The following is a 26,696-nucleotide window of genomic DNA, read 5'->3' as shown; positions in this document are numbered from 1 at the left end:
TATCCAGAATATTTTTAACTGTCAGCAATTCTACAGGCCAACAATATTTAATAAAGATGAAGCAGATAAAATGAATAGTGTTAAAATGTAGTTTTTTGGTGTAATTGTCACATTTTTATATAGCACTTTGCATCAAGGAACTACTCACCCATTCACACACACATTCATACACCGGTTTACACAGACACGCAGGTCAAGTGTGTTGCCCAAGGACACACTGACAGCATTCATCTGTGGGAGCTGGCGTCGCACCACCATCCTGTGGATCGGTGGACAAACGTTCCACCAACAGAGCAGCTGTTGCCCCAGGCCTGTCACAATAAAATGTTCTGAAGCGCGATATATTGCTCAGATAAATTATATTATTTAAACCAAACCATGAACCATGATTATCCCCAAAAAACTATTGTAAATGCACAATGTAAAAAAAAAAAGAGCTGAAATGACTTAACAGCAGAATGCAGCACTTAAATAATTATCTTGTCTCTATAATGAGTCATAGAAGTGATTTATTCAACTTTCTACAGCTTAAAGAAAAGAGCAAGTAATTAAGAATATTATTATGAGCTTCACATAATATCTTCTTGTTGTGAGGGAGTTTAATCGGAGAGACGTCAGTGAGTATATTTATTTGTGTTCTGGTCATTTTCAAACACGTTTTTCTGTATTTTGGCTAAACAAATGTCAGTTTATCCCCTCTTTACTTTTGGTGGGTATCAACTTGGTCAAAAATAGGGAGACTTGGGACATTTCTTGTATAAAACTGTGTCAAATCACCAGTATTGGACAAACCTGCTGTGACACAGGACTTAAAACTGGGACTGTCTCAGGTCAATAGGGACGTCTGCTCACCTTATATTAATATACTGAGGGGCATTATAGTACAGAATTAAATACAGGAGATGGTTAAAATGATCATCTTAATTTATTTATTTATTTTTTTTTTGTATTTCGGTAGATTGTTTAGGATTTGACGTCATTCTTGATTTCTTCGTACTTTGAGTATTTTTTTCATGAATGTAATGTAAATGTATTTTCCCAGAAGAGCGCACAAAATCACCATTTAAGTTCTATAAAAGTAGGTTATTATTTTTTTTTTTTACTTCCGCAGCGACGCGCCTACGTCACCCACTCTCTACTTCTGATTGGTCAGTTCCACGTAAAACTGCGTATGACGTAAGTTTGAATTTTCAGCGGCGCGTCGGATGTTGACAACGAGAGAGAGAGAGAAAGAGAGAGAGAGACCTGCAGCTGCTGGATCCGCTTCTTTTAAGTTTTAAACAGCAGATTTTATAGAATCTTTCAGGAATGTCGTTCTCAAAAGCCCCGCTAAAGAGATTCAACGATCACGTGGGTAAGTGGCTCTGCTCTGAAACAGTTTTATCTCTTTTATCACAGATTTACATGGGTCTTTGTTGCTGTTAGCTTAGCCTGTTTGCTTAGCCTCGTCGCTTGGGTCTTTGCGTCCTGTTTTTCCATTTTAATCTATTTAAAGTCAGGTTTCATTAGTTGTATCGTGATTATACTTGCAGCAGGGTCATGTTTGTTGTTTTCTCCACAGGCTGCGCCCCTCCGCCCGGAGCTTATGACGTTAAACATGAAGAACTCAGAGGAGCCGCGTCTTTCGATAAATCTGAGCGTTTCAGACCCCCCAAGCCCGGTGAGGATCTAAACACAGACATGAGTAAAAATACAACGCACTGTCTCTTAAACTAATGCAGGTTTATGTTCACAGCAGACACCGCCCTTCTCCCGCCTCCATCTCCGTCCAAGGCAGGATTCATGTCCCCAGTGCGCAGGACCATGTCTGTGGATGGACTGGTGAGTCCTGATGGTGTGAATGAGTGAGTCCTGATGGTGTGAATGAGTGAGTCCTGATGGTGTGAATGAGTGAGTCCTGACGGTGTGAACGAGCGAGTCCTGACGGTGTGAACGAGCGAGTCCTGACGGTGTGAATGAGTGAGTCCTGACGGTGTGAATGAGTGAGTCCTGACGGTGTGAGTGAGTCCTGACGGTGTGAATGAGTGAGTCCTGACGGTGTGAAAGAGTGAGTCCTGACGGTGTGAGTGAATGAATGAGTCCTGACGGTGTGAATGAGTGAGTCCTGACGGTGTGAATGAGTGAGTCCTGACGGTGTGAAAGAGTGAGTCCTGACGGTGTGAAAGAGTGAGTCCTGACGGTGTGAAAGAGTGAGTCCTGACGGTGTGAAAGAGTGAGTCCTGACGGTGTGAAAGAGTGAGTCCTGACGGTGTGAATGAGTGAGTCCTGACGGTGTGAGTGAATGAGTGAGTCCTGACGGTGTGAGTGAATGAGTGAGTCCTGACGGTGTGAGTGAGTGAGTCCTGACGGTGTGAAAGAGTGAGTCCTGACGGTGTGAAAGAGTGAGTCCTGACGGTGTGAAAGAGTGAGTCCTGACGGTGTGAAAGAGTGAGTCCTGACGGTGTGAAAGAGTGAGTCCTGACGGTGTGAAAGAGTGAGTCCTGACGGTGTGAAAGAGTGAGTCCTGACGGTGTGAAAGAGTGAGTCCTGACGGTGTGAAAGAGTGAGTCCTGACGGTGTGAAAGAGTGAGTCCTGACGGTGTGAGTGAGCGAGTCCTGACGGTGTGAGCGAGCGAGTCCTGACGGTGTGAATGAGCGAGTCCCGACGGTGTGAGTGAGTGAGTGAGTCCTGACGGTGTGAATGAGTGAGTCCTGACGGTGTGAATGAGTGAGTCCTGACGGTGTGAATGAGTGAGTCCTGACGGTGTGAATGAGTGAGTCCTGACGGTGTGAATGAGTGAGTCCTGACGGTGTGAATGAGTGAGTCCTGACGGTGTGAATGAGTGAGTCCTGATGGTGTGAATGAGTGAGTCCTGACGGTGTGAATGAGTCCTGATAGAATGAGTATGAGTCCTGGTCTCATCGTTCGAGTCCTTATGGTCTGAGTCTAATAAAATGATTTCCTGGCTTTACTTCTGTAGGAGAAGCCTCAGTTGTGTTTTGTCCTGTCGATATCAACTTATTTTTCTATACACTGAAGCTTTGATGATATATATTTTGGGCCTCAGACATTATCATCTGTACAATTTCTTCACAAAAATATGCAGATTTGGGGCATTTTTGTTGTAATACAGTAATATTTGAGCTGTAGAAGGTTGGAAAAGTGACTTCTGTGGCTTTTTCTGAGATGGGAAAGAGCCTTTGGCCGTTTTGCTCTAAGGAAAAGCAAAACTGGATATGTTGGTGACACAGTTTAACAATCTGGTTAAGAACTTTTATACACACATATACTCCTGTTTGTAATGTTTTATATGAACTTGTGTACTTGTTTGTTTTGTTTGTTTGGGTCTCCTTGTAGATAAAGATCAAACTTTACCGTGTCTAAACGTGGGGATATTCTGGGTATTTTTTTGTTGTAGTACAATAACATTTGAGCTGTGGAGTGTTGTAAAAGTAGCTTCTGTGGCTAATTACTTGTTCATTTTGATGTTTTTTTTGTTGCAGGTCAGGCCTTTTAATAATACCGTCTATTTAAAAATGTTTTACTGGGATTGTCTCGCTTTATTATTGTGTCGGTGACATAAATTAGTTGCAGTATTATCATTTATCGCAGTATTCCTCTGTACCTATAAATCTCACTTCAAAATGTGTTATTGTGACAGACCTAGTTGTTTTTATCACTCATTTCTTATTTAATATGTGCATTATTCTCTCATAACAAAACAGGCTAACGGTGCAAGTGCAAAGAAGGAGAAGAACACTATGAGCATCGATCTGAAACAACATAAACTCCTGGAAAAAGAGGTGACGTCGATCATTTGAACACCGATATTAGTTTACAGATTTCAGAACACTATTCCTTTAATATGTTCATTTCCATTTGTCCAGATCAGAGCCTTGGTCCAGCAGCGGGGTGAGCAGGACCGGCGTTTACAGGCTCTGGAGGAGGACTTGAAGAAGGCGGAGGCTAAACTTTTGGCTGCTGTCAGGGAGAAAACCGCACTCGCTGCTAATGTTACCACCCTGGAGAGGCAGCGGGCGGAACTCAAGAAAATCAATGAGTTTTTAAAGAACAAGGTTTGTTCTCTCATTCAGAAAGTGTTTTTGAGTTGCCTTAAAGAAATAAATAAACATGTTATTCCTGTTATGTTTGTAGGTTTCTGCAGATGCGTCAAAAAAGAGGATAAACTCTCTCACAATGGATTTGATGGAGGCCAGAAACAATTTGGATGCAAAAAATAAGGTATAAATAACTAGTAGATGCTTTTTTATCATAGTAAACCTCATACGTGTAGCTCAGTCTTGTTATTGTTTCACTAGGAGCTAAATGTGCTGCGCGTCAACACTGAAGGTCAAGTTAAAGCTTTAGAAACAGACCTGAGAGCGGCGAAGGAAACTGTCAAGACTCTGAAGGAGAGGAATGCAGATTTAGGTAAAACGAAACTCACGATATTTCATTTATTCATTTCATACATTTTTCATGTATTTATTTATTTGGAGCAGATGAATTAACGCATGTATCCAGTTCACTTAATGCACGTTTCACATATTTTTTCTTACTTAATCTCAAAAAGGAGCGGGAAGAAGAAAACGTATTAAACACCGCTCCTGTCTTTCCATTAGAACATAAGTTAAATGCTTTGTTTAAGCTTCCTTTACACGTTCTAAATGCAGATCTTTTTAAACTAACACTAATTACTGTGTTATAACTGGCAATGAGAGTTAAATCCAGAGTCGAACGTTCTGTTTAGCTGCATGTGACTGAAAGGGTTTTATTCTGCCTTTTCTCTCTTAAAGGCTATTTTTTGATCGTTATTGATGTTTCGATTTGTTGTATTGTGATTTTAATGTCTGCCTTATTCTGTAAAGCACTTTGAATTACTTTGTGTATCAGTTGTGCTGTACAAATAAACTCGCCTCGTCTTGTCACTGCAGACGACCTCCACCAGGTTACAAAAAGTCAAATTGAAGATGCTGAAAATGAGAATGCAAAGTTGCAGGGTGAGTTTTAAAAGATCCTTCGAAACTTGTTTTTGTATTTATTGCTAAACCTGTGTATTTGCGTAATCCCTCAGTCGTCCAGGTTTGAGCCACAGTAAAAGAAACATTCAAATCTGTCAACTGGACAAAAAGGCAGTGTCCATCAGGGATCTGACCAGAACTCGGATGAGCAGCGAAACGTCTTCACTCCTACAACTTTTTATCCAAGTTGTGGTCAGATCACTGGAGGACACTGCCTTTTGTCCAGTTGACAGATTTGATTTTTCACTATAAACATGTATAATTAAAACTGTATTCTGTGCAGCTGTGATCAGAGAACTGCGGCAGGAGGTTCAGGTGCTGCAGGGCTATCTCGACACAGCAAATGAGCAGATACTGGTAAAACGAACAGACTTTGCAACATTTATTTTTATCACTAACCAATTTTGAAATAACGTTTGTTTGGGTTTAACAGGATCTTCGCTCAAAACTGGAGGAGACCGAAAAAGCCACAGCAGATTGTCAGACGGAGACTTTGAAGTAAGTTTAATGACTTCAACTCAACTCGTTTCTTAAACAAACACTACAACACTTGTTTGCCTGCTCCACAGACAGCTCCAGTCTGAAGCGGAGCGGCAGATTGCACAGCTCGAAGCCGCCAAAGACGAGCTTAGACAAAAGGAGGAGGAGGCGCTGTACTACCGGCAGGATTTGGATTTGTCAAAAGATGTGTTACGGGAAATGGAAATGAGACTGGAAAGCCAAGAGCTCGAGCTGAAGTCGTCTCAGGAGTCGGTGAAAGACTTGGAAGACCGAATGATGACTGTGAATAAAGAGCTGCAGGCGTCACATGCCACGGTTCGCCAGCAGGAGGCAGAACTCTCACGGCTCAGGGAGGTGCTGAGGAGAACGGAGAATGAGCTGGATGAGAGAGTGGCTCATCTGGAACAAAGGTGTCTCTTTGCTGAGGAGGACAGAAGTAGGTTTTCAGCTGTTTAAACACTCTGCTATAGACAAACCGTACTCTGGGCACCTCGAGAAGAAGATTATAATGAAAAAAGTAGTGACTCTGTGTAGCAAAGTGCCATTTTGATTATAATTTGGACTCATTTAAACTCAAGGATGCTTAAGTTTTATTACAGTTGGATTAGAGATGGACAGATATGTTTTTTTTCATGTCCGATACCAATTGTTTAGAACACAGAATAACCTATATCCGATGAGCTCTTCCGATGTTTTTTGGGCAAATTTCGATCATTTTCCGCCATAAATATGATTTGATTTGTCTGTACTTTTACTTTTCTACATAATTAAACTATAATAAGGCAAAATAATCTCAATCAAAATCAGTTTTTCGACATCCACAGCCCTGTTTTTTACTGCTAACCCATAACAGAGCTGTGTAAACGCCATCGTCGCACAAAAGTGTTAAAATTAAGCTTGATGCAGCAATTCGTGAGTTCAAAACAAATATCGGCCCAGGCAGGAGATTTAAGGCCGATTTCCCATAAGCATAAAAGTGCAAATATCGGCCTGTTGTATCAATATATCGGCCGATCCTCTAATTTGGATAGTTGTTTCAGAACTTTGTGCATTTTAGCTCCAGCCCCAAATCTAATCTAAATCTGACAAACTGATGCTGAATCATTATTACATTTGTGACGTCAAACAGGAAAATCTTTTGTTTTTACTTACAATTACACTCAATATTCTCGCGTTTAAGATGTATCCACACTTTGATTTTCCAGGCAAGACTCAGAAAGAAGGACTGAGGCGTGTGGAGGAGCTGAAGGCAGAGCTCAACTCACTGAAAGAGGCGAAAAAAGACGAGGAAACGAAGCAAACTCAGCTACAGGAAGAACATGAAGCCGTCTGCGAGGAGCTGGCCAAAGAAAAGGTAAAACTGACCTTTGATTCACTGAGGCGTACTTCAGTTTGTGATGATGTCGAACTCCCAGATGGGGGCGCAAGAGCCACATTCCCCTGGTGATTGTATTGTACTTTGCCATGAAACGTCCCAAAGATCAACTCACAAGTCTTAAACCTGATCATTTCCTTTATTCTCTAGACTCAATCTGCATTTTTCTCTATTAAATAACACTAGGAATGAACCGATTCAGCTTTTCCAGTTCCGATACCAGTTTCGATACTATGGCAGATTCCCAATATCAACAGATACCAGAGCAGAGACTGAAAACGGCATTTATTTCCTTAAAACTGAAATAAAATAAGGCAAAACTGATGCAAATGTGTTTATGTAACTGTTATTTTCCCTCAAGAAACTACAGAACAACTTTTGTATTAATAAAATTCAAAAATGATAAAACTACAACCAGGAAATAATCTCGTTGCATCGATTTTTATGTCCAACCAGGATATCGACAGAACCGATATTTGGCATTAGTATCAGATCGATGCATTTCTAAAAAAAAATATTGGCTTGTACAATGTGATGTCATCTAAAACCTGGCAATTATGACTTTTTTGAGGATTTTTATACTGATTTCTGGAGCCAAAATAAACATGAAACTGTTTTTTTCTGTTTTCTGGATCCAAAATATACACGGAACTGTTTTTTTATGCATTTTTTTCTCTTTTCTTGATTCAAAATATACATGGAACTGTTTTTTTTATGCAGTTTTTTCTGTTTTCTGGATCCAAAATATACATGGAACTATTTTTTATGCTGTTTTTTCCAGTTTTCTTAATCCAAAATATACATGGAACTGTTTTTTATGCTGTTTTTTTCTGTTTTCTGGATCCAAAATATACACAGAACTGTTTTTTTTATGCTGTTTTTTCCAGTTTTCTTAATCCAAAATACACATGGAACTATTTTTTTATGCTGTTTTTTCTGTTTTCTGGAGCCAAAATACCCCTGTAACTGTTTTGTTTTTAATGTGTGACCCATTTCCTTTCCATAATCGTCCTCATCGCTCGTGTGTTTCCGTGGACAGGCCCTGGTCGACTCCCTCACGGTGTTGCTGATGCAGGAGCGGGAGGAGTCTGAGCAGAAGATGGCGCAGCTGAAGGAGGAGCTGGAGGAGGTGCTGGGGGAGCTGTCCGTCCTGGAGGAGGAGGACCTGAGGAGGCGGGACGTCATCTCCAAACGCCAGGAGGAACTGGAGAAACTTCAGACCGACAACGAGGAGTTAGAAAAACAGCTGAGCGACACGAGGGAGCAGCTGCTGGGGTTTGTGATCATTATGCCGCCATTTTGCCAATCTAGCACTTCCTTCTCTAGTTTTATTGTCATAATCGGTGAACGAACCCATGTGGAACGTAGTAAACAAAAAACAAACCCAAAATAACTCATCGTATCGTGTTTTAGAGCGTTAAAAATAGCCACCATTTTGCTTCGACCGTTCTTTGGACACTTCCTTGACCCCGAAAACCATTTAAGAGACTTTAGAGACGAGGCCGAGGCTTTAAACGCTCTCGACAAAAGCAAAGAGTGGCTCCATTTCGGTTCTGTATGTATCGAAAATATAAAAAAGGAGTAAAGTTATGACAATAGAGAGACTCGAGCACAATAGGACGGATTTAAACATGACGTACAAGTTAATTCGCAGGTACGCACAAGTTTTTATCGACATACTTTGGACGTTTTCTGAAATACAAACATTATACACGCTGTCATGTCTTTTCTATTTAAAGCACATATGTCAAACTCAAGGCCCGGGGGCTAAATGCGGCCCGCCACGTCATTTTATGTGGCCCGTGAGAAGGTAAATTAAGGCTTGACTGTCATTTTAAAATAAGTCTGTACTGATTTAATGTTTGCATCGACAATAAACTCATGAGATTTTCCCAACAAGTGACACAAATATTTGCGAATAATCATCCCAAATTGTTGAAGAGGAAAATTGTGGGCGTGGAAGGAAGTTTCAAAAAAGACGCTAAAGGTGAATACAAGTTTGTGCTTTAAGGAGAAAATCTGTGTGTTTTTTGTGTTATGAGGCGCGGTCGGTACAATCTACGTCGACATTTTGACACAAAACACGGAGCTAAGTATGAAAAAGTGAGTCTGCAAGAAAAACAACAAATTGTCCAATAATTAAAAGGCTAAAAAAGTCTGTTTTTGAATCAGAGCTGAAGGTTCTGACCAGATCCACACTTTTAAAAATGTGTTTATCAGGAAATACACAGTTACACAGACACGTAATATTTGCAACTTGAATAAGTAATAAACACAGAAACAGTTATTTAACAAGTTTAAAAGTAGTTACATTTATTTTACATGACATTTGTTTACATTTAGTGACATTTATCTCTTGATGGCGGCCATTTTGCTGATGTGGCCCTCGGTGAAAATGAGTTTGACACCTGTGATTTAAAGCAATGGACAAAATGGAATCAGAACGACACATTCACAAACTGGGAGCTCGTTTCTGTGGTATAATATAAGCTATGATCAAATAAAACTAAGGGCCTGCGTTAAAGTGAAGTAAAGGTATTTTCAGATCACAAACCTACATCGCGCTCTTTTAATCCACCCGAGCGAGCGTGTCATTTCGCGTATCCGTGGCGCACTTCTACAACAAAACCCTGCGTATTAAAGTTAAAAGCGTTCGCAGACGTACTCGCAAAACACCTGAATATCGCGTGAAAATAATGCGGTGTACATCTAATTTGTTGCTTCATAAAACCTCAGGGCTTGTTCTGTTCTGTCGCTCCGTTGTATCTCAAAATCACCGTCTGTCGGTTTCCAGCTTTGTTTCGTAACCACACGCTGTTTGCCGTTCTTCATGTTTTATTTTCAGTAACACCATTGACGCAGACGCTTTGAAAGAGGAGCATTTGGCAGCCATGACAGAGCTGAGGGAGGAACACACACATTCGCTGAACAAGATGGAGGCAGCTGTGTCGGAGCTCCAGAGGTTAGCACGTTTTTTTTTTTTTTTCGTTTTGTTTTTTTCTGTGTTATGTTTCATCCCCCCAAACTCTGCATATGGTAAAAGTTCAACGTCGCTAGTTTATCTATCGCTCCCAGGACTAAAGAAACGCTGATTAAAAGACAAGAGGAGCTGGAAGGCGAAGTGCAGGCGCTGACCCGTAAGCTACAGGAGATGGACACGGTGTTACAAGAGAAGGAAGAGGAGATGAAGGGAGCGAGGGAGAGTTTAAAGGAGCAGCTGGAGAGACTCGAGTGCGAGGAGCGAGCCAAGGATGAAACTGCAAGGTGTCAAACCCGATTTTACTCTGTTGAAAGTCTCCACCGTTTGTGTTTTTTTTTTTTTCTTTCCCCCTTTATAAACTCTTTCTTCTCGACTTGATAGGAACTTGCTGGAGGTGCGGGCCCGTCTCGTTCGGAAAGAAGACGAGATGAAGGAAGCGGAGGAGAGTAACGCGGCTCTGATCAGCCAGTTACAGCAAGAGATGGAGCAGCTGAAAAGACGAGGGGACGTACGGGGGCAAGTCGAGGCGCAGACGAGCCAGACTCTTACTCAGCTCCAAAATGAGAAAGAATCGGCCCGTAAACTGCTAGAGGACATCGCTCGGGAGAAAGAGGAGCTTCTAAAACAGGTTCAGGATGAGAAAAGGCAGAGAGTAGAAATAGAAATGACGCTAAAGACTGAAAGGGGAGCTCTGGAGGACGCGAGGAAGGATCGGGATTCGGTCAAGGCGGAGGTGGTTCAGCTGCAGACGCGAATCCGACAGGTGAACGAGGAGAAGGCGAGCGTCACGTCAGACTTAGAGAAGAGTAAAGAAACACAGGTGATGCTGGAGAACAGGCTAAAAGAAACAGAGCGGGTGAAAAATGAGCTCGAGGCCCGGTTAGAGGAGGTGCTCGCGATGGAGGAGGAGGTGCAGAGGTTTAAGTCGGAGCTGGAGGAGCAGGGGCAGGAGACGCGGGGCCTGGAGGAGCAGGTGGAGGTGCTGACGCAGGAGAAGGTGACGCTGCAGTGGGAGATGGAGGAGCAGAGACGAGAGTTTGACAGACGGATCACAGACGCCAAAGAGCAAAGGTAAACGAGCAGCGGTTATGATGAAAAGAAGTAATAATAAATGTACAGAGCCTTCGTGGACACGGACGATAAGTAAAGATGCACTGTGTAGCTTTTCGAGCGGATGGGGACGAGCAGTTGGTGCCACAAGGCCGGGTTACAGGTCAGATCTGTGGAGAGAACAGCTGGATCAGTGCATCCCTATGACGAATGCCACCTGTTTTGATACCGATAATTTGGTAAAAGCAAAAGTAAAATCTGCCAACTGGATTTGACTTTTGCTTTTACGATGGGTCAGGCCTGGACGACTGAGGGATCACACAGATACGATACTTTGGCGTTAGGTATTTGCCTGATTTCAACCGATACCAGAGACTGAAAATATAATTAATTTCCTTTAAACACAAACAGCGAAGTCAATGGACAAAAAAAATGATCCAAATGTGTTTTGTGGCTGCCATTTATCATTTAAAGCAGAGGTGTCAAACTCAGGGCCAGGTGTAACTAACTGTAAGATAAATGTCACTAAATGTAACCAAATTTAATGTAAAATAAATGCAACTACTTTTTAATCTAGTTAATTAACCGTTTCTATATTTATCACTTATTCAAGTTACAAATATTGCATATGGATTTGCATAGATATGAAAAAATGGCTGTTTAACTGTGTATCTAATGATAAACTGACATTTTAAGACAGTCATACCTTTTAATTTACTTTGCCGCGGGCCACATAAAATGAAATGGCGGGCCGCATTTGACCCACGGGCCTTGAGTTTGACACATATGATTTAAAGTAACGACAGAACAGCTTTGTAAAATATAAGTTTAATATTATCAATCAATCAAACTTTATTTGTATAGCACTTTACAACAGCAAAAACTGAACCAAAGTGCATTAAAATGTAAAAACAACAACAAAAATTCTATAAACAAAACAACAAACAATAAAAACAGTCATGAGCTGAAGGCAAATGTGAACAAATGAGACGTTTGGGATCAACATCAGCCAGAAAATCGTCTTCGTCCACCAGTTTATAAACCAAAATGAGATATCAATGTAACCGATATCGACTGAACCGATATTAGATCCACCAGAATGTTCCATATCGACGCCGATATCTGACCCCAGCCTCGTATCCGTCCGTCCGGCGTCGCTCACAGTAAAGATGTGTTTTGTAAGATGTTATAACAATAAACATCTGAGTTTACGTAAGATAAGTTTAGCTTTAATGTTCCCCAGTGCAGCATTAAAGCAATAACATTCTCTACTTTGGAGGAAACCCCTGCTGGAAAAGTTACATAAGTGCACCTTTTAAATACTTGATGATGATGATGACAATAATAATAATAATATACATAAAAATACATAAAAAACATATATTATAAATAAACACACACACAAATATGGGAGTAAATGGCTGATGTTTAATGTGCATCGTTTCTTAAAGCGCCACAAAAGCCGAAGTTGAACACTGGAGGAGTCTGTACGAGGAGCTGCTGTCCAAAGTGGGGCCTTTCCAGGTGAGTCGGGCGTCTTTACTGAAGCCTGTTTAATAATCCAATAAAATAAAACTAAATGAATGAACTAAAGCAGAGGCGTCAAACTCATTTTCACCGAGGGCCACATCAGCAAAATGGCCGCCGTCAAGGGCCAGATGTGACTGTGGCAGGATAAATGTCACTAAATGTAAACAAATGTCATGTAAAATAAATGTAACTACTTTTAAACGTGTTAAATAACTGTTTCTGTGTTTATTACTTATTCAAGTTGCAAATATTACGTGTCTGTGTAACTGTGTATTTCCTGATAAACTGACATTTTTAAAAGTGTGGATCTGGTCAGAACCTTCAGCTCTGATTCAAAAACAGACTTTTTTAGCCTTTTAATTATTGGACAATTTGTCGTTTTTCTCGCAGACTCACTTTTTCATACTTAGCTCCGTGTTTTGTGTCAAAATGTCGACGTAGATTGTACCGACCGCGCCTCATAACACAAAAAACACACAGATTTTCTCCTTAAAGCACAAACTTGTATTCACCTTTAGTGTCTTTCTTGAAACTTCCTTCTACGCCGACAATTTTCCTCTTCCTGAACAATTTGGGATGATTATTTGCAAATATTTGTGTCACTTGTTGGGAAAATCTCATGAGTTTATTGTCGATGCAAACATTAAATCAGTACAGACTTATTTTAAAATGACAGTCAAGCCTTAATTTACCTTCTCACGGGCCACATAAAATGACATGGTGGGCCGCATTTAGCCCTCGGGCCTTGAGTTTGACATGTGCACTGAACTGTACTGGTCACACATGGTTCTGTGATAAATACAGATAAATAAGCTCTATGTCCCATCCATTCTGACAAAACTACCATAGCATCACTGGGAAACTGCTCTGTAAAAAAACTGGTATTTGAGGCTTTTGTAAACTTTAAAATGTCTCTATATTTCTGTTTATCGTAGGCGCAGTTGAACGCTTTTGCTGCTGAGAAGGATGCGCTGCTAAACGAGAAAGGAGCCAATCAGGAGGAACTGAACAAGCTCTCCGACGCTTACGCCCGTCTGCTCGGTCACCAGAACCAGAAACAGAAAATCAAACACGTGGTGAAGCTCAAAGATGAAAACTTGACGCTCAAACAGGTAAAAAAAAAACTGTTTGTGTTGCCGTAATCACCGGAGTCGTAACGGTTTTCAATTTCAGACATTTAAGGATTTTATTTCTGTTTAAAGAGACAATATTGTTTTATTTTCTGATCTCGCTGAACTCACAAACCCTGCAGATTTAGGCTGAGTTTTTCCCTCAAACTGAAAACACTCAGTTCCACCTTGTGATGTCATCGTGTGGCGATACAGGAAGTGCTCCGCTGTGTTTTTAACCTCCACACGCCTTCATTTTTCTAGAATCATTCGGATCATTTCAGTCCCAGAATTGTGAATCTCTGCTGAGCTAAAGATAAAAACGTAGCTGTTCACTTGAAAACTACCACTTGGTGACATCACGAGGTGGAACAGAGCGTTTTGAGCTTTGGAGATGTGACAGACTGAGCTTTTAACTGTTGTTGCCTCTTCATAAACAGAAGTGGAGTTGTGTTTTGTTTTGTTTCATTCACACTGGAGTCAGTTTTGCGTAATAAAAGACGTTTTTGAAGGAAACATTTTCAGTCTCTGCTCTGGTATCGCTTGATTTTGGTATCGACAGACACTTTAATCATAAAAAGGATGAAATATGGCGACTGAAATGGCTCTAGAGAATATTTACGAGTCAAGCACGTGCCTGAAACGTCGCTGTCGTCGTGTCGTTCAGTTCAAATCACGATCACGAGCTCAAAACACAATAACGATTTTTCAAAATGGCCGCCTCGTCATAATTCTTCCACCTGACCCGTGCGGCGCTCAGTCTTTCGTTCATGTTTTTTTTAGGAGGTCTCTAAACTTCGCACGCTCGTGTCCAAACAAAAGAGCGAGATGGAGCAGCTGAGGTCGAAGGTCGCCGGGACGCAGCGCAGGTTTGACCCCAGCAAAGCGTTTCAGCACGACAAGGAAAACATGGAGGCCGCCAAACCGCTGAGAGACGGTGAGTATCCGAACACGGAAGAACCGCACATTTATTCAATCGTTTTTACAGTTTTTTTTATACTTCCTGGTTTATTTTTGTAGGTAACGGCAAAAACAAGAGGAGCGTCTCCACTAGCAACTAAACCCTTATTTTATTGTTACTTTTGAACATTTAATTTACTTTTACTACATAGATTTAACACTTGTTTTTAGCTTTATACAAAAATAACACGAGTCTGGTGTAACATTTTACCTGTAAATAAAGATTGGTTTTATAGTTTTTTTATTTCTCCAAATGCTTAAAATATTATTATTATTATTATTGTTGTTTTTATTATTATTATACTGTTAGTACGTCTTTATCCACGTACTTATACTATTACTTAGTACAACTTACTATTACTACTACTTCATAAAACTTACTACTATTACTGCTACATGCTACAACTTACTACTAGTACAACTCACTACTACTATTACAACTTACTACGCACTACTATTACTGCTACATACTACAACTTACTACTAGTACAACTCACTATTACAACTTACTACTACATGCTATAACTTACTAGGTACTAATATTACTACAACTTACTACTTTTGCTACTTACGACTACAAACTGCAACGTATGACTACTACTACTACTACTTACTATAACTTATTACTACTTCTAGTACTACTTACTATTACTACAACATACTACTACTTGCTACAACTTACTATGTACTGCTATTACTACTTACTACTACTGTTATTAACTACAACTTATTACGTACTATTACTGCTATATACTACAATTTACTACTAGTACAACTACAACTTACTATCAGTACTACAACTTTCTACTACTATTACAACTTAGTAGGTACTAATATTACTACAACTTACTACTACTATTACTACTTACTACAACTTACTACTACTATTACTACTTACTACAACTTACTACTACGTGCTATAACTTACAAGGCATTAATATTACTACAACTTACTATTACTACTACAGACTGCAACTTATGACTACTACTACTTACTACAACTTACTACTTCTAGTACTACTTACTATTCTACATACAACTTACTACTAATTGTTACAACTTACTTGGTACTACTATTACTGCAACTTACTACTATTATTACTACTAATTACAACTTACTACCACAACTTACTAATACTATTACTTCTACTCAATAATAAACATGTGGATGCATAATTTTGGTTAATTTACAGATAAAGTCACATGATCTGACCTCTTAATCACATGCTAAAGTCACATGATCTGACCTCTTAATCACGTGCTAAAGTCACATGATCTAAACTCTTAATCACGTGCTAAAGTCACATGATCTAACCTCTTAATCACGTGCTAAAGTCACATGATCTAAACTCTTAATCACGTGCTAAAGTCACATGATCTAACCTCTTAATCACGTGTTAAAGTCACATGATCTAACCTCTTAATCACGTGTTAGTCACATGATCTAAACTCTTAATCACGTGCTAAAGTCACATGATCTAAACTCTTAATCACGTGTTAAAGTCACATGATCTAAACTCTTAATCACGTGCTAAAGTCACATGATCTGACCTTAAACCCTCAGTGTGACTGTTGTGCTGGTCGTTGCAGTCCTCGCCTCGTCCAGCAGAGGGCACTGTGACACCGTGCTACAGGAGGTGACTGATTTGAAACCTCTCCACAAACAAGTCTCAAAAACAATTGACAAATGAAAGTGACAAACACAGTGGAGGCAGCGGCTCATTTGGTGCTGGCAGTTTATTTAGTTGTTCTTTTAACACCGGCGGCCATGTTTCACAGCTACGAGTAACAGGAGTGTTTGAATACAGCACCGAAACAGAGATTTGAACCTCTTAAAAAAACAGATTAATAAGGAAAGTAAAGCTGTTTGAAAATGAAATGAAGCTGTTTTTTTCCCCACAAACTATATCTTCATGGCGTCATTGGCTTTAACATCAAGACATTATTTTGAACGCGTTTTAAAAAGCTCTCAAACGTCGACTATTTTGAGCGGTTTTGGCCTTCCCGAGCAGGTGCCATCGACTCTTCTCAACTTGTTTTGGACTAAAAGTAAAAGCCCCGAGGACCACACGCTGAGAGCAGGCATCCGCAGGGTCAAACCCACACAGGGGCTGCTCGGAGCGGGGGGCAGCCCAGGACGGAGGGGCACGGGCGGGGAACGTACGCACACTGTGGCCCTCAGAGCTCCGGCCAAAGGGGACGCCTGAAAAACAGCCAGGGAAGTTTACATGGAAGGATCTATTTTTAAATGTCAAGTTTGAGGAAAGAAAGTGACTATATGCTGTTACTACGCGACGGCAAACTACGTAAAATGTCTCTTTTTACTCTTATAAGATTTAGATTTTAATGAGACCTGGAATTTGCTCGTTTTAAATCACAATATTCATCTAAAACGACTTAATAAAACAAACACACCAGCTGATTTAAAGTTCATAAACTGCGGTGTCCAATAGGAGCTGACGTCGCCATAAACGTCATGACGATAAAGAGTCGTGTGGCTGTAGCGCCCCCTATGGACAGATGCACGTCGCACTAGAGCAGCGCATTTTTGAACATTTGTACCAAAATGATGACGCGACGCTGCAGAATCCGACGAGTATCAACGATTAAGAAAATAAAACTGGAGAAGGAAGTGCGGAGGACACAGTTGGCGAGATGTACGTCAGAGTTACCGCTTTTGTACGTCACAGTTGGCGCGTTGTACGTCACAGTTACCGAGTTGTTCGTCACAGTTACCGCGTTGTACGTCCCAGTTGGCGCGTCGTACGTCACAGTTGGCGAGTTGTACGTCACCGTTGCCGTGTACCGTCGGATGTTAAACGGGGCAGATCGACACAATGGCGTCTTGAAAATAGTGGATTAAATATTAAACTCAAACATGAATCACTGCAAATAAAACTTCAGAGTCTCAACGAGAAGAAACAACTGGAACACGGTTAAAAGACGCTCGGGGGAGGGTGTGTTGCCCAAGGACACAACTACAGCCGTTTGGTTAAAAGTCCTGAAACGTCCATTTTGTAGAATAAGTTTGATTTAAATTTCATAAACAAAGACCAAACTGTGTAATAAACATATAATAAGATACAGCTTTTTGGGGCGACAGTAGCTGAGTTTGTAGAGTTTGTCCGCTGATCCGAAGGTTGCCGGTTCAATTCCTCTCGACATAAACATCACTGTATTGCTTTTGTTGTTGTGTCCTTGGGCAAGACACTAACCCCCCTCTCTCCCTTGTGAATGTGCAAGTTATTTTTTTTGTATGTAAAACGCTTTGAGTGGCTTAAACGCTGTATAAAACTACGACCACGCTCCCTAAACTCAGCAGTGTTCGTGCCATAGCTGCCCTGGGACAGACTGGGAGAGTTGTGGCTGCTCATCTGCGCCTACGGCCTCTAAAAACAAAAAAAATTCAAACTTTTAGATGTTCTGCGGGAAAACTCCTGCTCGAACGCCAAACATAAAAAGTATAAACGGCTCACTAAAGTCACTCTCAAACTTTTATGGACTTAAACTTTGCACTTATAGCAAACACAAATCCCGTCATCAATACCTATTATAACGGGGCTTATGTGATTCTTAATGGTATTTAGGTGAAGCCGAGCTGCTCTAATGCCGTGACAGATACACAACAGCGTAAGAATAAAACAGCGGCGTTGAACCCATCGGCCAACTCAAAATAAGGGCTTTGAAGAACGAGGGAGGCTGAATAATTCATCTGAGGCCAGGATGAAACGCCGTGGAAAAGTCTTGTGTAAAGTCATCGCTGCTTATGCCTGAAATCTTAAACAGAAAGTCGGGTCTAAACTCGAGGCGTTGGATTCAAAATGGCTGAAGGTGATCTGGTTTTTAGATCGTTTTCGGTTCGTTTGGCCTCGTGACTTTGGACAGATTCAGTGACTTGTGGATGCAGCGAACGTTTTACCCTAAACCCAGACCACAGACTGGGAAACGAAGTGACGTGAAGCTCATCGAGGCTCGAGCAGCTATAGCGGCGAATTTAGAGCAAAGTTCCTCATTTGGAATTCTGACCACGAGTATCATAGCAACCAAAGAGCCAATCTGGACTGAGGTTTATGAAGGTAAAGCCTCTTCCCGCCGACCTCGAGGAAAGAAGGCGCCTGATTTGTCTGTTATTAATGTTCATATCTTGATTTACAGACACAAAAGTGAAATAAAAACCCCAGGATCATGTAGAGGGTTAATACGAACATTTAAGACCAAAATGAGTCTAAAGCAGCAGAGACAGTTAAAAAAAAAAAAAAAAAAAAAAAAACTCCAAATAATTAAAAATAACAATTAAAAAAACCCCTCAAAATAACAAAAAATAAATAAATAAAGGAAATAAACAAAAAAAAACTCAAAACAACTAAGAAAAATAATAAAAATAACAAAAAGCCTTCAACATAACTTTAAAAAATATGTAATAAAAATAACAAACAAAAAACCCTCAAAATAAAAAAAATTAAATTAAATAAAAACCTCAAAATAAAAAAAAAAATTAAAAAGTAAATAAAAAAATAAACTAATAAAAATCCTTAAAAAAATTAACCCCAGGATCATGTACAGCGGATTAATCTGAACATTTAAGACCAAAACGACGAGTCTGGGCCACAGTTTTTCAATAGAAAGTGAATTGGAGCCAGAGTCGATGGAGCAGGAAGCGCGTCCATGCTCATTTCCTGTTTGGAACACGGTGGCTAGCAGGTTAGCTATGCCCATTTATATAAACAGTGAATGGCTCAGACAGTTATTAGTCGAACAGGTATGACAACACTCAGGGTCTCCATGGTGATGCCATTGTTTTGCCTGGAATGTTTCACAATAGAAATAATGTAAAAATGTATGTAAATATTCCAATTTGTAAATCTGTATTTGGAGTGCTCCCTCTGCTGGTGATGGGTTAAAGGAGTTTGTACTTTTAGCTGTATTTTTAAATTTGGCATTAAAGCAAAACCTATCGAGCTTGTGTCTCTATGGTTCTCATCTCTGACACTCGTGGATCATTTTGTTATAATTTACACATTTTAAATCACAATATCCACCTAAAACGACTTAATCAAACAAACAAATCCGCTGACATCCGTGTTAGAAAACTGCGGCGTCCGATTGGAGCTGACGTCGCCGTAAACGTCGTCACAACAAAGCGCCGCGTAGCTGTCGGCGCCCCCTATGGACAGACGCACGTCGCACTAGAGCAGCACTTTTTTTTGTTTTCATTTGTACCAAAATGACGACGCGACGCTGCCGAATCCTACGAGTATCAACGATTAAGAAATAAAACTGGAGGAGGAAGTGCGGACGTCACAGTGGGCGTGTCCCAGTGGGCGTGTCACAGTGGGCGTGTCCCTAATGAAGGTTAAACGGGTTGGATCGAGGAAATATTGAGCGGCAACAATTAGAACACGGTAAAAAATCCTTGAAAAGTCCATTTTGGAGAACAGGCCTGACTTAAATAACTTCTTATGTCTGAGTTTTGTGTTAAATCTCCAGCAGATACCGTCGCCGCCACCGGAAAAGTTCCTTGTTGTACCTTTTTAAAGTCGCCAGCTCACCTCTAGCACAGTTTGAGCGTTTCATTTACATACTCCCGTGCCGCAGTTTATCAAACGCGCCTCAGATCTGCTCGTAGCTGTCAGCGTTTTGTTACTTTCGCTCCGTCCAATCAGTGATGGATCCACTTCCTCTCAAGGTGAAAAACACATTTAGCGTCTTTTAGTAACGATATAGACCCTTCGTGGACGTTTTTCGCTCTGAGCTGCAGAATATTGAATTGAGAATGAATCATTTTAACCGTGTCTTTAACAATAGACCGGTGCTCGGCGTTACAGCGTTGGCAAGTGTCTGACGGCGCCGCGCTGGTCTTGGCGTCGGTCCAGGCTCCTTGGCAGAGCAGATTGGCTGAATTATAGATCAGGCTCACGCTGCTCTTTACTTTCATCCTGGATATTATATACATCTCTCCTGAAAGTTCAAATCTCCAGGGACGATATGGAAACTGTCTTACACGATTATGCAACGCCGACTCAGTGCGACGCAGAATTTATTGTTAAAAAAAAAACCGCTCCTCGCCATCGTCGTCTAAACTGTTGGATCCAGTGACTACGATCTTGACCTTTCTGAAGCGCAGGCCTGTTGTTCTGCTTCATTTATAATTTAAAACCGCAGAGAGGATGTTCGGATTATCTGGGGAGCTCCGTGTTTTCTGTTCATTACGGCACGAAACGCAAAATGCCAACGCAAAAACACGAACAACAGGTAAAAAATCCTCCCGCTGAGGTGGATCTGGAGCGGGTCCCTGCTCCCGACGGGCTGCGACTTATGTTCAGATACTGAGCCAGGATCTGCAGTTTTAGGAAGTTTAAAGGGTAAAAATAGTAAAAATTAACAGTTTAACTCAGTCCAATTGAGCTTGTGTCTCTATGGTTCTCATTTCTGGATCATTTTGTTATAATTTACACATTTTAAATCACAATATTCATCTAAAACTACTTAAAAAAAGAAACAAGTCCAGCGGATTTCAAATTAGAAAACTGCGGTGTCCAAAAGGAGCTGACGTCGCCGTGAACGTCATGATAATAAAGAGGCGTGTAGCTGCAGCGCCCCCTATGGACAGATGCACGTCGCACTAGAGCAGCATGTTTTTTAAGAATTTGGAGAAAAAATGACGACGCGACGCTGCCGAATCCGACGAGTATCAACGATTAAGGAAATAAAACTGGAGAAGGAAGCGCGGGCGACACAGTGGGCGTGGCACAGTGGGCGTGGCACAGTGGAGGTGAAAACGGGGGAAAATTGACAAAATGGCGTCTTGAAAATAGTCGATTAAAGATTAAACTCAAACATGAATCACTCCAAATACAAATTCAGAGGCTCAATATGAAGAAACGACTAGAACACGGTTAAAAAACACAAGGGTCAAGGTGTGTTGCCCAAGGACACAACTACAGCATTCATCTGTGGGAGCTGGGATCGCACCAACAACCTGCGAGTCAGAGGATCAGATCGTTCAGCCGATGATGTTTATGTCGAGAGCTGGATTCTAACCACAAACCTTCGGATCAGTACAGTTCCCTGATGGATTATGGGACGATGTGCAGTACGCTCTTAAAAATTACCTTTACTTTACGAGTTTTATCTGTAGCGGTTATGCCTTAGTGTTTTTTTGGGGTAACGCGGCAAATTAACCTACGCACCGACGTACCTATTTCTGACATTTAAGAAAACAAAACCTCCTTCAAAATGTCAGAATTGTTTATTTGATTTAAAGATTCAATATGACACAAAACTCGTGACTCGTATGAAGCTTTAAATCATGTTCTGACGCCGTTTCCTCCTCAAAAACACAGACCTGGAGTTGTGTTTTGTTTCATTAGTATTAGTCTGTAACATCTCCAAAGCTCAAAACGCTCTGTTCCACCTTGTGATGTCATCAGGTGGTAGTTTTCAAGTGAACAGCTCCTTTTACCTTTAGTTCAGTCGTAGATTTGAAATTCCAGGAGCTGAAATGATCCAAATGATTCTAGAAATGAAGGTGTGTGGAGTTTAAAAACACAGCGGAGCACTTCCTGTGTTACCAGGAAGTGACATCACGAGGTGGAACAGAGCGTTTTGAGCTTTGGAGATGTTACAGACTAATACTAATGAAACAAAACACCTGCTCTAATGTCGTTTCCTCGTCACAAACAGACCTGGAGTTATCAGAAAACGGCGTAATGTTCTCAAAAAGGTGCACTATGTAACTTTTCTAGCGGTGGATCTGCCATGTGCTTATCTCCACGACGATTTTATTGCTTTGTCTGGAATGTTCTGCAGTATTTTAATGACCTTAAAGGAAAAATAAACGTAGCATCGCTTTATTACGTCTGTATTTGATTTGAAGACGTGTTTTGCCGATCGATTGGTCGACTAAAAAGGGGGCGTGGCTAAAGCTCTTAAAACTGTTGCGTATTTTTATGTATCTGAAGCAAACTGCACTCGCACGACGACACCTGAAGGGGGAGCTCACGCAAGAACGACTATTTATGCAGAAAAAAGTACTAGGAAACGAAGTATTTGTATAAAGAGAGATTAAACGTGTGAATCGTGAGTTTAATTCGACTTTTTTACTGCAAAATACTAAAGAGAAACAAATGTTCAGCTCACTCCCGTAGAAATCCTTATAATCCAAATTGATTAGTGTCGGAATATCGATTTTTTTTAAAGAACCGGAGGGAAGTGTATTGATCGAGGAGACGGCAATATGATGTAAATGAAACAAAAAAACACAACTCCAGGTCTGTTTTTGATGAGGAAACATTAAAACGGATCAGAGAATAGTGTAACACGGCTCCTTTAAAAGTCTCTTTAATTGGCTCCACGATGGGTCTGTGTCTTCAATCCAAAAGTGAGAGTCTTGGGAGAGTCAGGGGGGGAAAAAAGAAACAGGTGAGAAGAGCCGTCCTCCGTCGTTACCTTTGCCTCTGCGTTTGAGATGCTGTTAAACTTATACCCAGGAAAGGTCCAAGTTTGCCGCTCTTTCAAACTGGCTCCTCCGGGATTGTCTCACACTCAGAACAACATGTGCATTCCCCTTTTCACCCCGGGAGCTCAAAGTCTTCAAATACACCAAACACCCAACGATGACGCCGGGAACATGCGCAGACCGCCAGGCAGGAGCTGGGTTGAAAGTCGGCTGGGTCCCATAGGTGCGGCGTTGCGTAATGTGTCTCGTCTTCGGCGTTTGAGGAGATAAAAGTGGGTCTAAGCAGCTCTGCCTGTTGAAATGTTGTTAATCTGCCGTGATACTGATCTGCGTTCGCTTCCATAATTAGCTCGACTTTCGGAGAGGAGAAACTTGAGAGACTTGAAGGGAATCAAAAAGCACAGATAATGCTGCAGACAACAGAAACAGGCCTGGATGTTTTTATCACACAGAGGAGGGAAAAGAACGAGGAGGATTTAGGCTAAAAAAAAACTGCAAAAAATACTGTTTAGCCGACTGAGCATAGACTGTTTATATAAATGGGCATAGCTAACCTCCTAGCCACCGCGTTCCAAACAGGAAGTGATCATGGGCGCACTTCCTGCTCCATTGACTCTGGCTCCAATTCACTTTCTATTGCAAAACTGTGTGCCCTCTGTCTGTAACTGCTGCTGTCAGACTTTTTTATTTTTTTTGTTATTCGAGTTTTTTGTGTGTTTGTTTTTATTTTTATTACATTTTTTTTTATTTTTAGTTTATTGTTTGAGTTTATTTTTATTTTTGTTATTTTAAGTTTTTTTTTTGTTGTTATTTTGAGTTTATTTTGATTATTTTTTAAATTATTTTTTATTTTGAGGTTTGTTTGTTTTTTTTTCGTATTAACACGCTCTACATGATCCTGGGGTTTTTATTTCACTATTGTGTCTGTAAATCAAGATATGAACATTAATAACAGACAAATCAGGCGCCTTCTTTCCCCGAGGTCACTCCTGTTAGCGTTAGCAACAGGTTTGATTGACAGGTTCAGGGCCAAAAGTTGTTCTTATTCACCGATGCAACGTTGTGCAAAGTAGTTTTATTTATTTGATTGAAACTGTAGTGGTAGTGTAGTGGTGATTTAGCCTAAACCAAAATATTCCCAACAGCTGTGTACACAGTAGCACGCTAGCTGGCTCAATGCTAACAGTCACTTTTATTAAAACTGGAAAATATGAAATAAACAACCTATGTAAATTAAAATAAATTAAAATAAAGACTACCCAGTGATGTTTATATGTACAAAACTTCAGTGTGTGGTGTTGTTTTAATGTTTATTATCCCTCAAAGTTAGCATTAGCGTTAGCATTGAGACACAAACTCACTCTTTCTAAATACAGAAGTGTCTCTGGTGAAGTTTTCATTTTGTGTCGTGTTTAACATGTTGTGAGTGACGTCCACCTCCAGCGTGCGCTTAGCAACGCTGTCAATCAAACCTGTTGCTAACGCTAGCTCGTCCATACTCACTTCCTGTTGGGGAAAGTAGCGGCTAACCGGTTAGCCATGTGCACTTATATAAACCTAACCTCATTGTTTCTTTTCTTAATACATCTGTGACCAAACTGCGTCATGATGATTCAGAAAAGACGAATAAAGTTTCCGTTTGTGAAAAATGATCCGTGCTAAACCGTCGGGAGGACACGATTGTTGACAAGTCGACAACTGTGGCACTCAACGATGCAAATGTACTTTACGTGCGTCATTAGAATATCGACAGATTCCACTCCAGGCCAAAACAGAGGCAGAGTCGAGCGTTTTTGAGCCAAGGGCAGACGCGACTTGGCAGGTCAAGCAACTCTTGTCATACGCAAACATTCTCCCCACACAGACACTGCCCCGAATGTGTGACACGGCCCGCTGCCTCCCATCCATGACAGAAATAATAAAAATAAGAATCCCGCGTGTGGGGGTGTGCGTCGGGGCGAGGGCTGCTCTGGTCTCTGCTCCCTCCTGTCCAAATCGTGACAGGCGCTAATGCTAAACTAACCCCTCTGCTGACCTACTTTGCTCGAGTTCCACGTCTAGACCTTTACATATGGCACAGTGGAATTAAAAATGCATTAAGGGATCGAGATGTTGCGTAAAGATGCCGGCTCGGATACGCACACACACACACACACACACATGAACGCACACAGAGGATGTATTCTTCCCTATTAGTACTAGACATTGACAAGTTTGGAGAGAAGGGGGTATAGGGAGCAGACTCTTGACAGCTGAGAAAATGACTACATGTTCTAAGTGTGACAAGTTCCCCAGAGAGAGGAGAGGCAGGACAGAATGATGGCGAGTTTGATTTTCAGACCGAAAAATAGATTTCTATTTAAACCCCCATGTGACCGGCGCTTTGAGCTCAGCCCAGGACGCGAACGTTTCAGCGTCTGCAATTGGTGTTTTGTTTTTTTGGATTTTTAAGGCTGACAATGAGCTGTGTTAATGCGACGGAGCTAAATGGAAATAAGCAACTGTGAAAATGTGGATGTTTCTGGTCTTCGGGGAGGTCGTCAACGGTTACACGATTAAATCAAATGAATAAAGAGCGTTAATAAACCTAAACAAATAAATGCGTCGATACAGCGTCCATTTAAAACACCAGGAAGTGACGTGTCGGCTCGGGTTGTGGGAGAAGTCGCGGAGGAGACGAGCGGCGGCGTGGACACAAAGGAGAGGTGACAGGTGAAGACGGGCGGACACAGGTGAGCGCTCTCGTGTCTAAATGAGGAAAGGTTTGAGGCTGGTTTATGGTCCAGCGTCGTCCTCCGCTCGGCTGAGACATGACAGACACAGACACAAACTGTACATACCTTTGCGCAGCTAATCAGCGTCCAGGTCACGGATCTGTTAAAATAACTGGAGGGTCTCGAGTTGGACTAGTGGACGCTCATTGGTACTACAACAAAAAAAAATCTTTCACAACGACCAAATTTTGTGGCAACTTTGACTTATTTTCAGGTCATAAACTTTTTCTCAGCTCAAAATCCGTCTGTTGTCTCCAAACAGACCTTCGGCTACGCTCTTATGTACGCGCTAGCTAAGCTCAAGCTCTGATTGGTTAGTGCGGTCACATGGTACGACATGAATGAGCTGCAGGTTTAGAACATGGATCAGAAACTCTTGGACGCACAAACATTGTCATTTAGGATTTATTTATTATTCCCTCGTCTCTTTCACAGTTGCTCCTCTTGACGCTCAAAGTCTCGTGGGGGAGTAGCTCAACTGCTCGTGGTCAATGCGCAGGACTGGACGTACCTAGCCGCTAAAGGCTAAACTAGCGACATGCGCCATTGAGCACGACCCGCTGACTTCAACGAGCGGACATGTTTAGACCCCGGGGCGTGGCATCGACGCAGAGCAGAGGCGACAGGTGAGGGCAGGTGGACACAGGTGAGGGCAGGCGGAGACGGGTGAGACGCAGGTGGACACGGGTGAGGGCAGGCGGAGACGGGTGAGACGCAGGTGGACACAGGTGAGGGCAAGTGGACACAGATGAGACACAGGTGAGACGCAGGTGGACACAGGTGAGCGGAGGCGGACATGGGTGAGACGCAGGCGGACACGGGTGAGGGCAAGTGGACACAGATGAGACACAGGTGAGACACAGGTGAGACGCAGGTGGACACAGGTGAGACGCAGGCGGACACGGGTGAGACGCAGGCGGACACGGGTGAGACGCAGGCGGACACGGGTGAGACGCAG

At 41.5% G+C, this 26,696-nt stretch overlaps 1 protein-coding gene across 2 annotated transcripts; it reads left to right on the top strand.

Annotated features, from left to right (window-relative positions):
• The first annotated feature begins 1,197 nt into the window (after positions 1-1,197).
• hmmr (hyaluronan-mediated motility receptor (RHAMM)) lies at positions 1,198-14,757 on the top strand. Of its 2 annotated transcripts, none has more exons than XM_055224632.1 (20): positions 1,198-1,354; positions 1,562-1,660; positions 1,736-1,821; positions 3,706-3,783; positions 3,868-4,056; positions 4,136-4,222; positions 4,300-4,411; positions 4,915-4,980; positions 5,285-5,358; positions 5,435-5,499; positions 5,571-5,938; positions 6,708-6,856; positions 7,917-8,152; positions 9,723-9,839; positions 9,953-10,141; positions 10,239-10,928; positions 12,359-12,431; positions 13,373-13,549; positions 14,330-14,483; positions 14,567-14,757. In XM_055224632.1, the coding sequence occupies exons 1-20, from the start codon at positions 1,309-1,311 to the stop codon at positions 14,605-14,607; spliced, it is 3,096 nt and encodes a 1,031-aa protein (XP_055080607.1). In that variant the 5' UTR covers positions 1,198-1,308; the 3' UTR covers positions 14,608-14,757. The 2 variants fall into 2 exon arrangements, with proteins under 2 accessions (XP_055080607.1, XP_055080608.1); XM_055224633.1 differs by having other exon boundaries at positions 1,204-1,354; positions 1,739-1,821; positions 14,567-14,756.
• Positions 14,758-26,696: the final 11,939 nt, after the last annotated feature.

Source organism: Periophthalmus magnuspinnatus, chromosome 10 (genome assembly GCF_009829125.3).
Source record: "Periophthalmus magnuspinnatus isolate fPerMag1 chromosome 10, fPerMag1.2.pri, whole genome shotgun sequence".
Classification (NCBI taxonomy): Eukaryota; Metazoa; Chordata; class Actinopteri; order Gobiiformes; family Gobiidae; genus Periophthalmus; species Periophthalmus magnuspinnatus.
The sequence above is the reverse complement of the archived record's forward strand: the minus strand, read 5'-3'. Positions and strand labels throughout refer to the sequence as shown.

Bases quoted from the DNA above. Each gene is read 5' to 3' on its own strand.
- hmmr (XM_055224632.1), top strand. From the start codon at position 1,309: ATGTCGTTCTCAAAAGCCCCGCTAAAGAGATTCAACGATCACGTGG. The intron at 3,784-3,867 runs GTGACGTCGATC...CCATTTGTCCAG, and splicing joins ATAAACTCCTGGAAAAAGAG to ATCAGAGCCTTGGTCCAGCA. The intron at 5,359-5,434 runs GTAAAACGAACA...TGGGTTTAACAG, and splicing joins CAGCAAATGAGCAGATACTG to GATCTTCGCTCAAAACTGGA.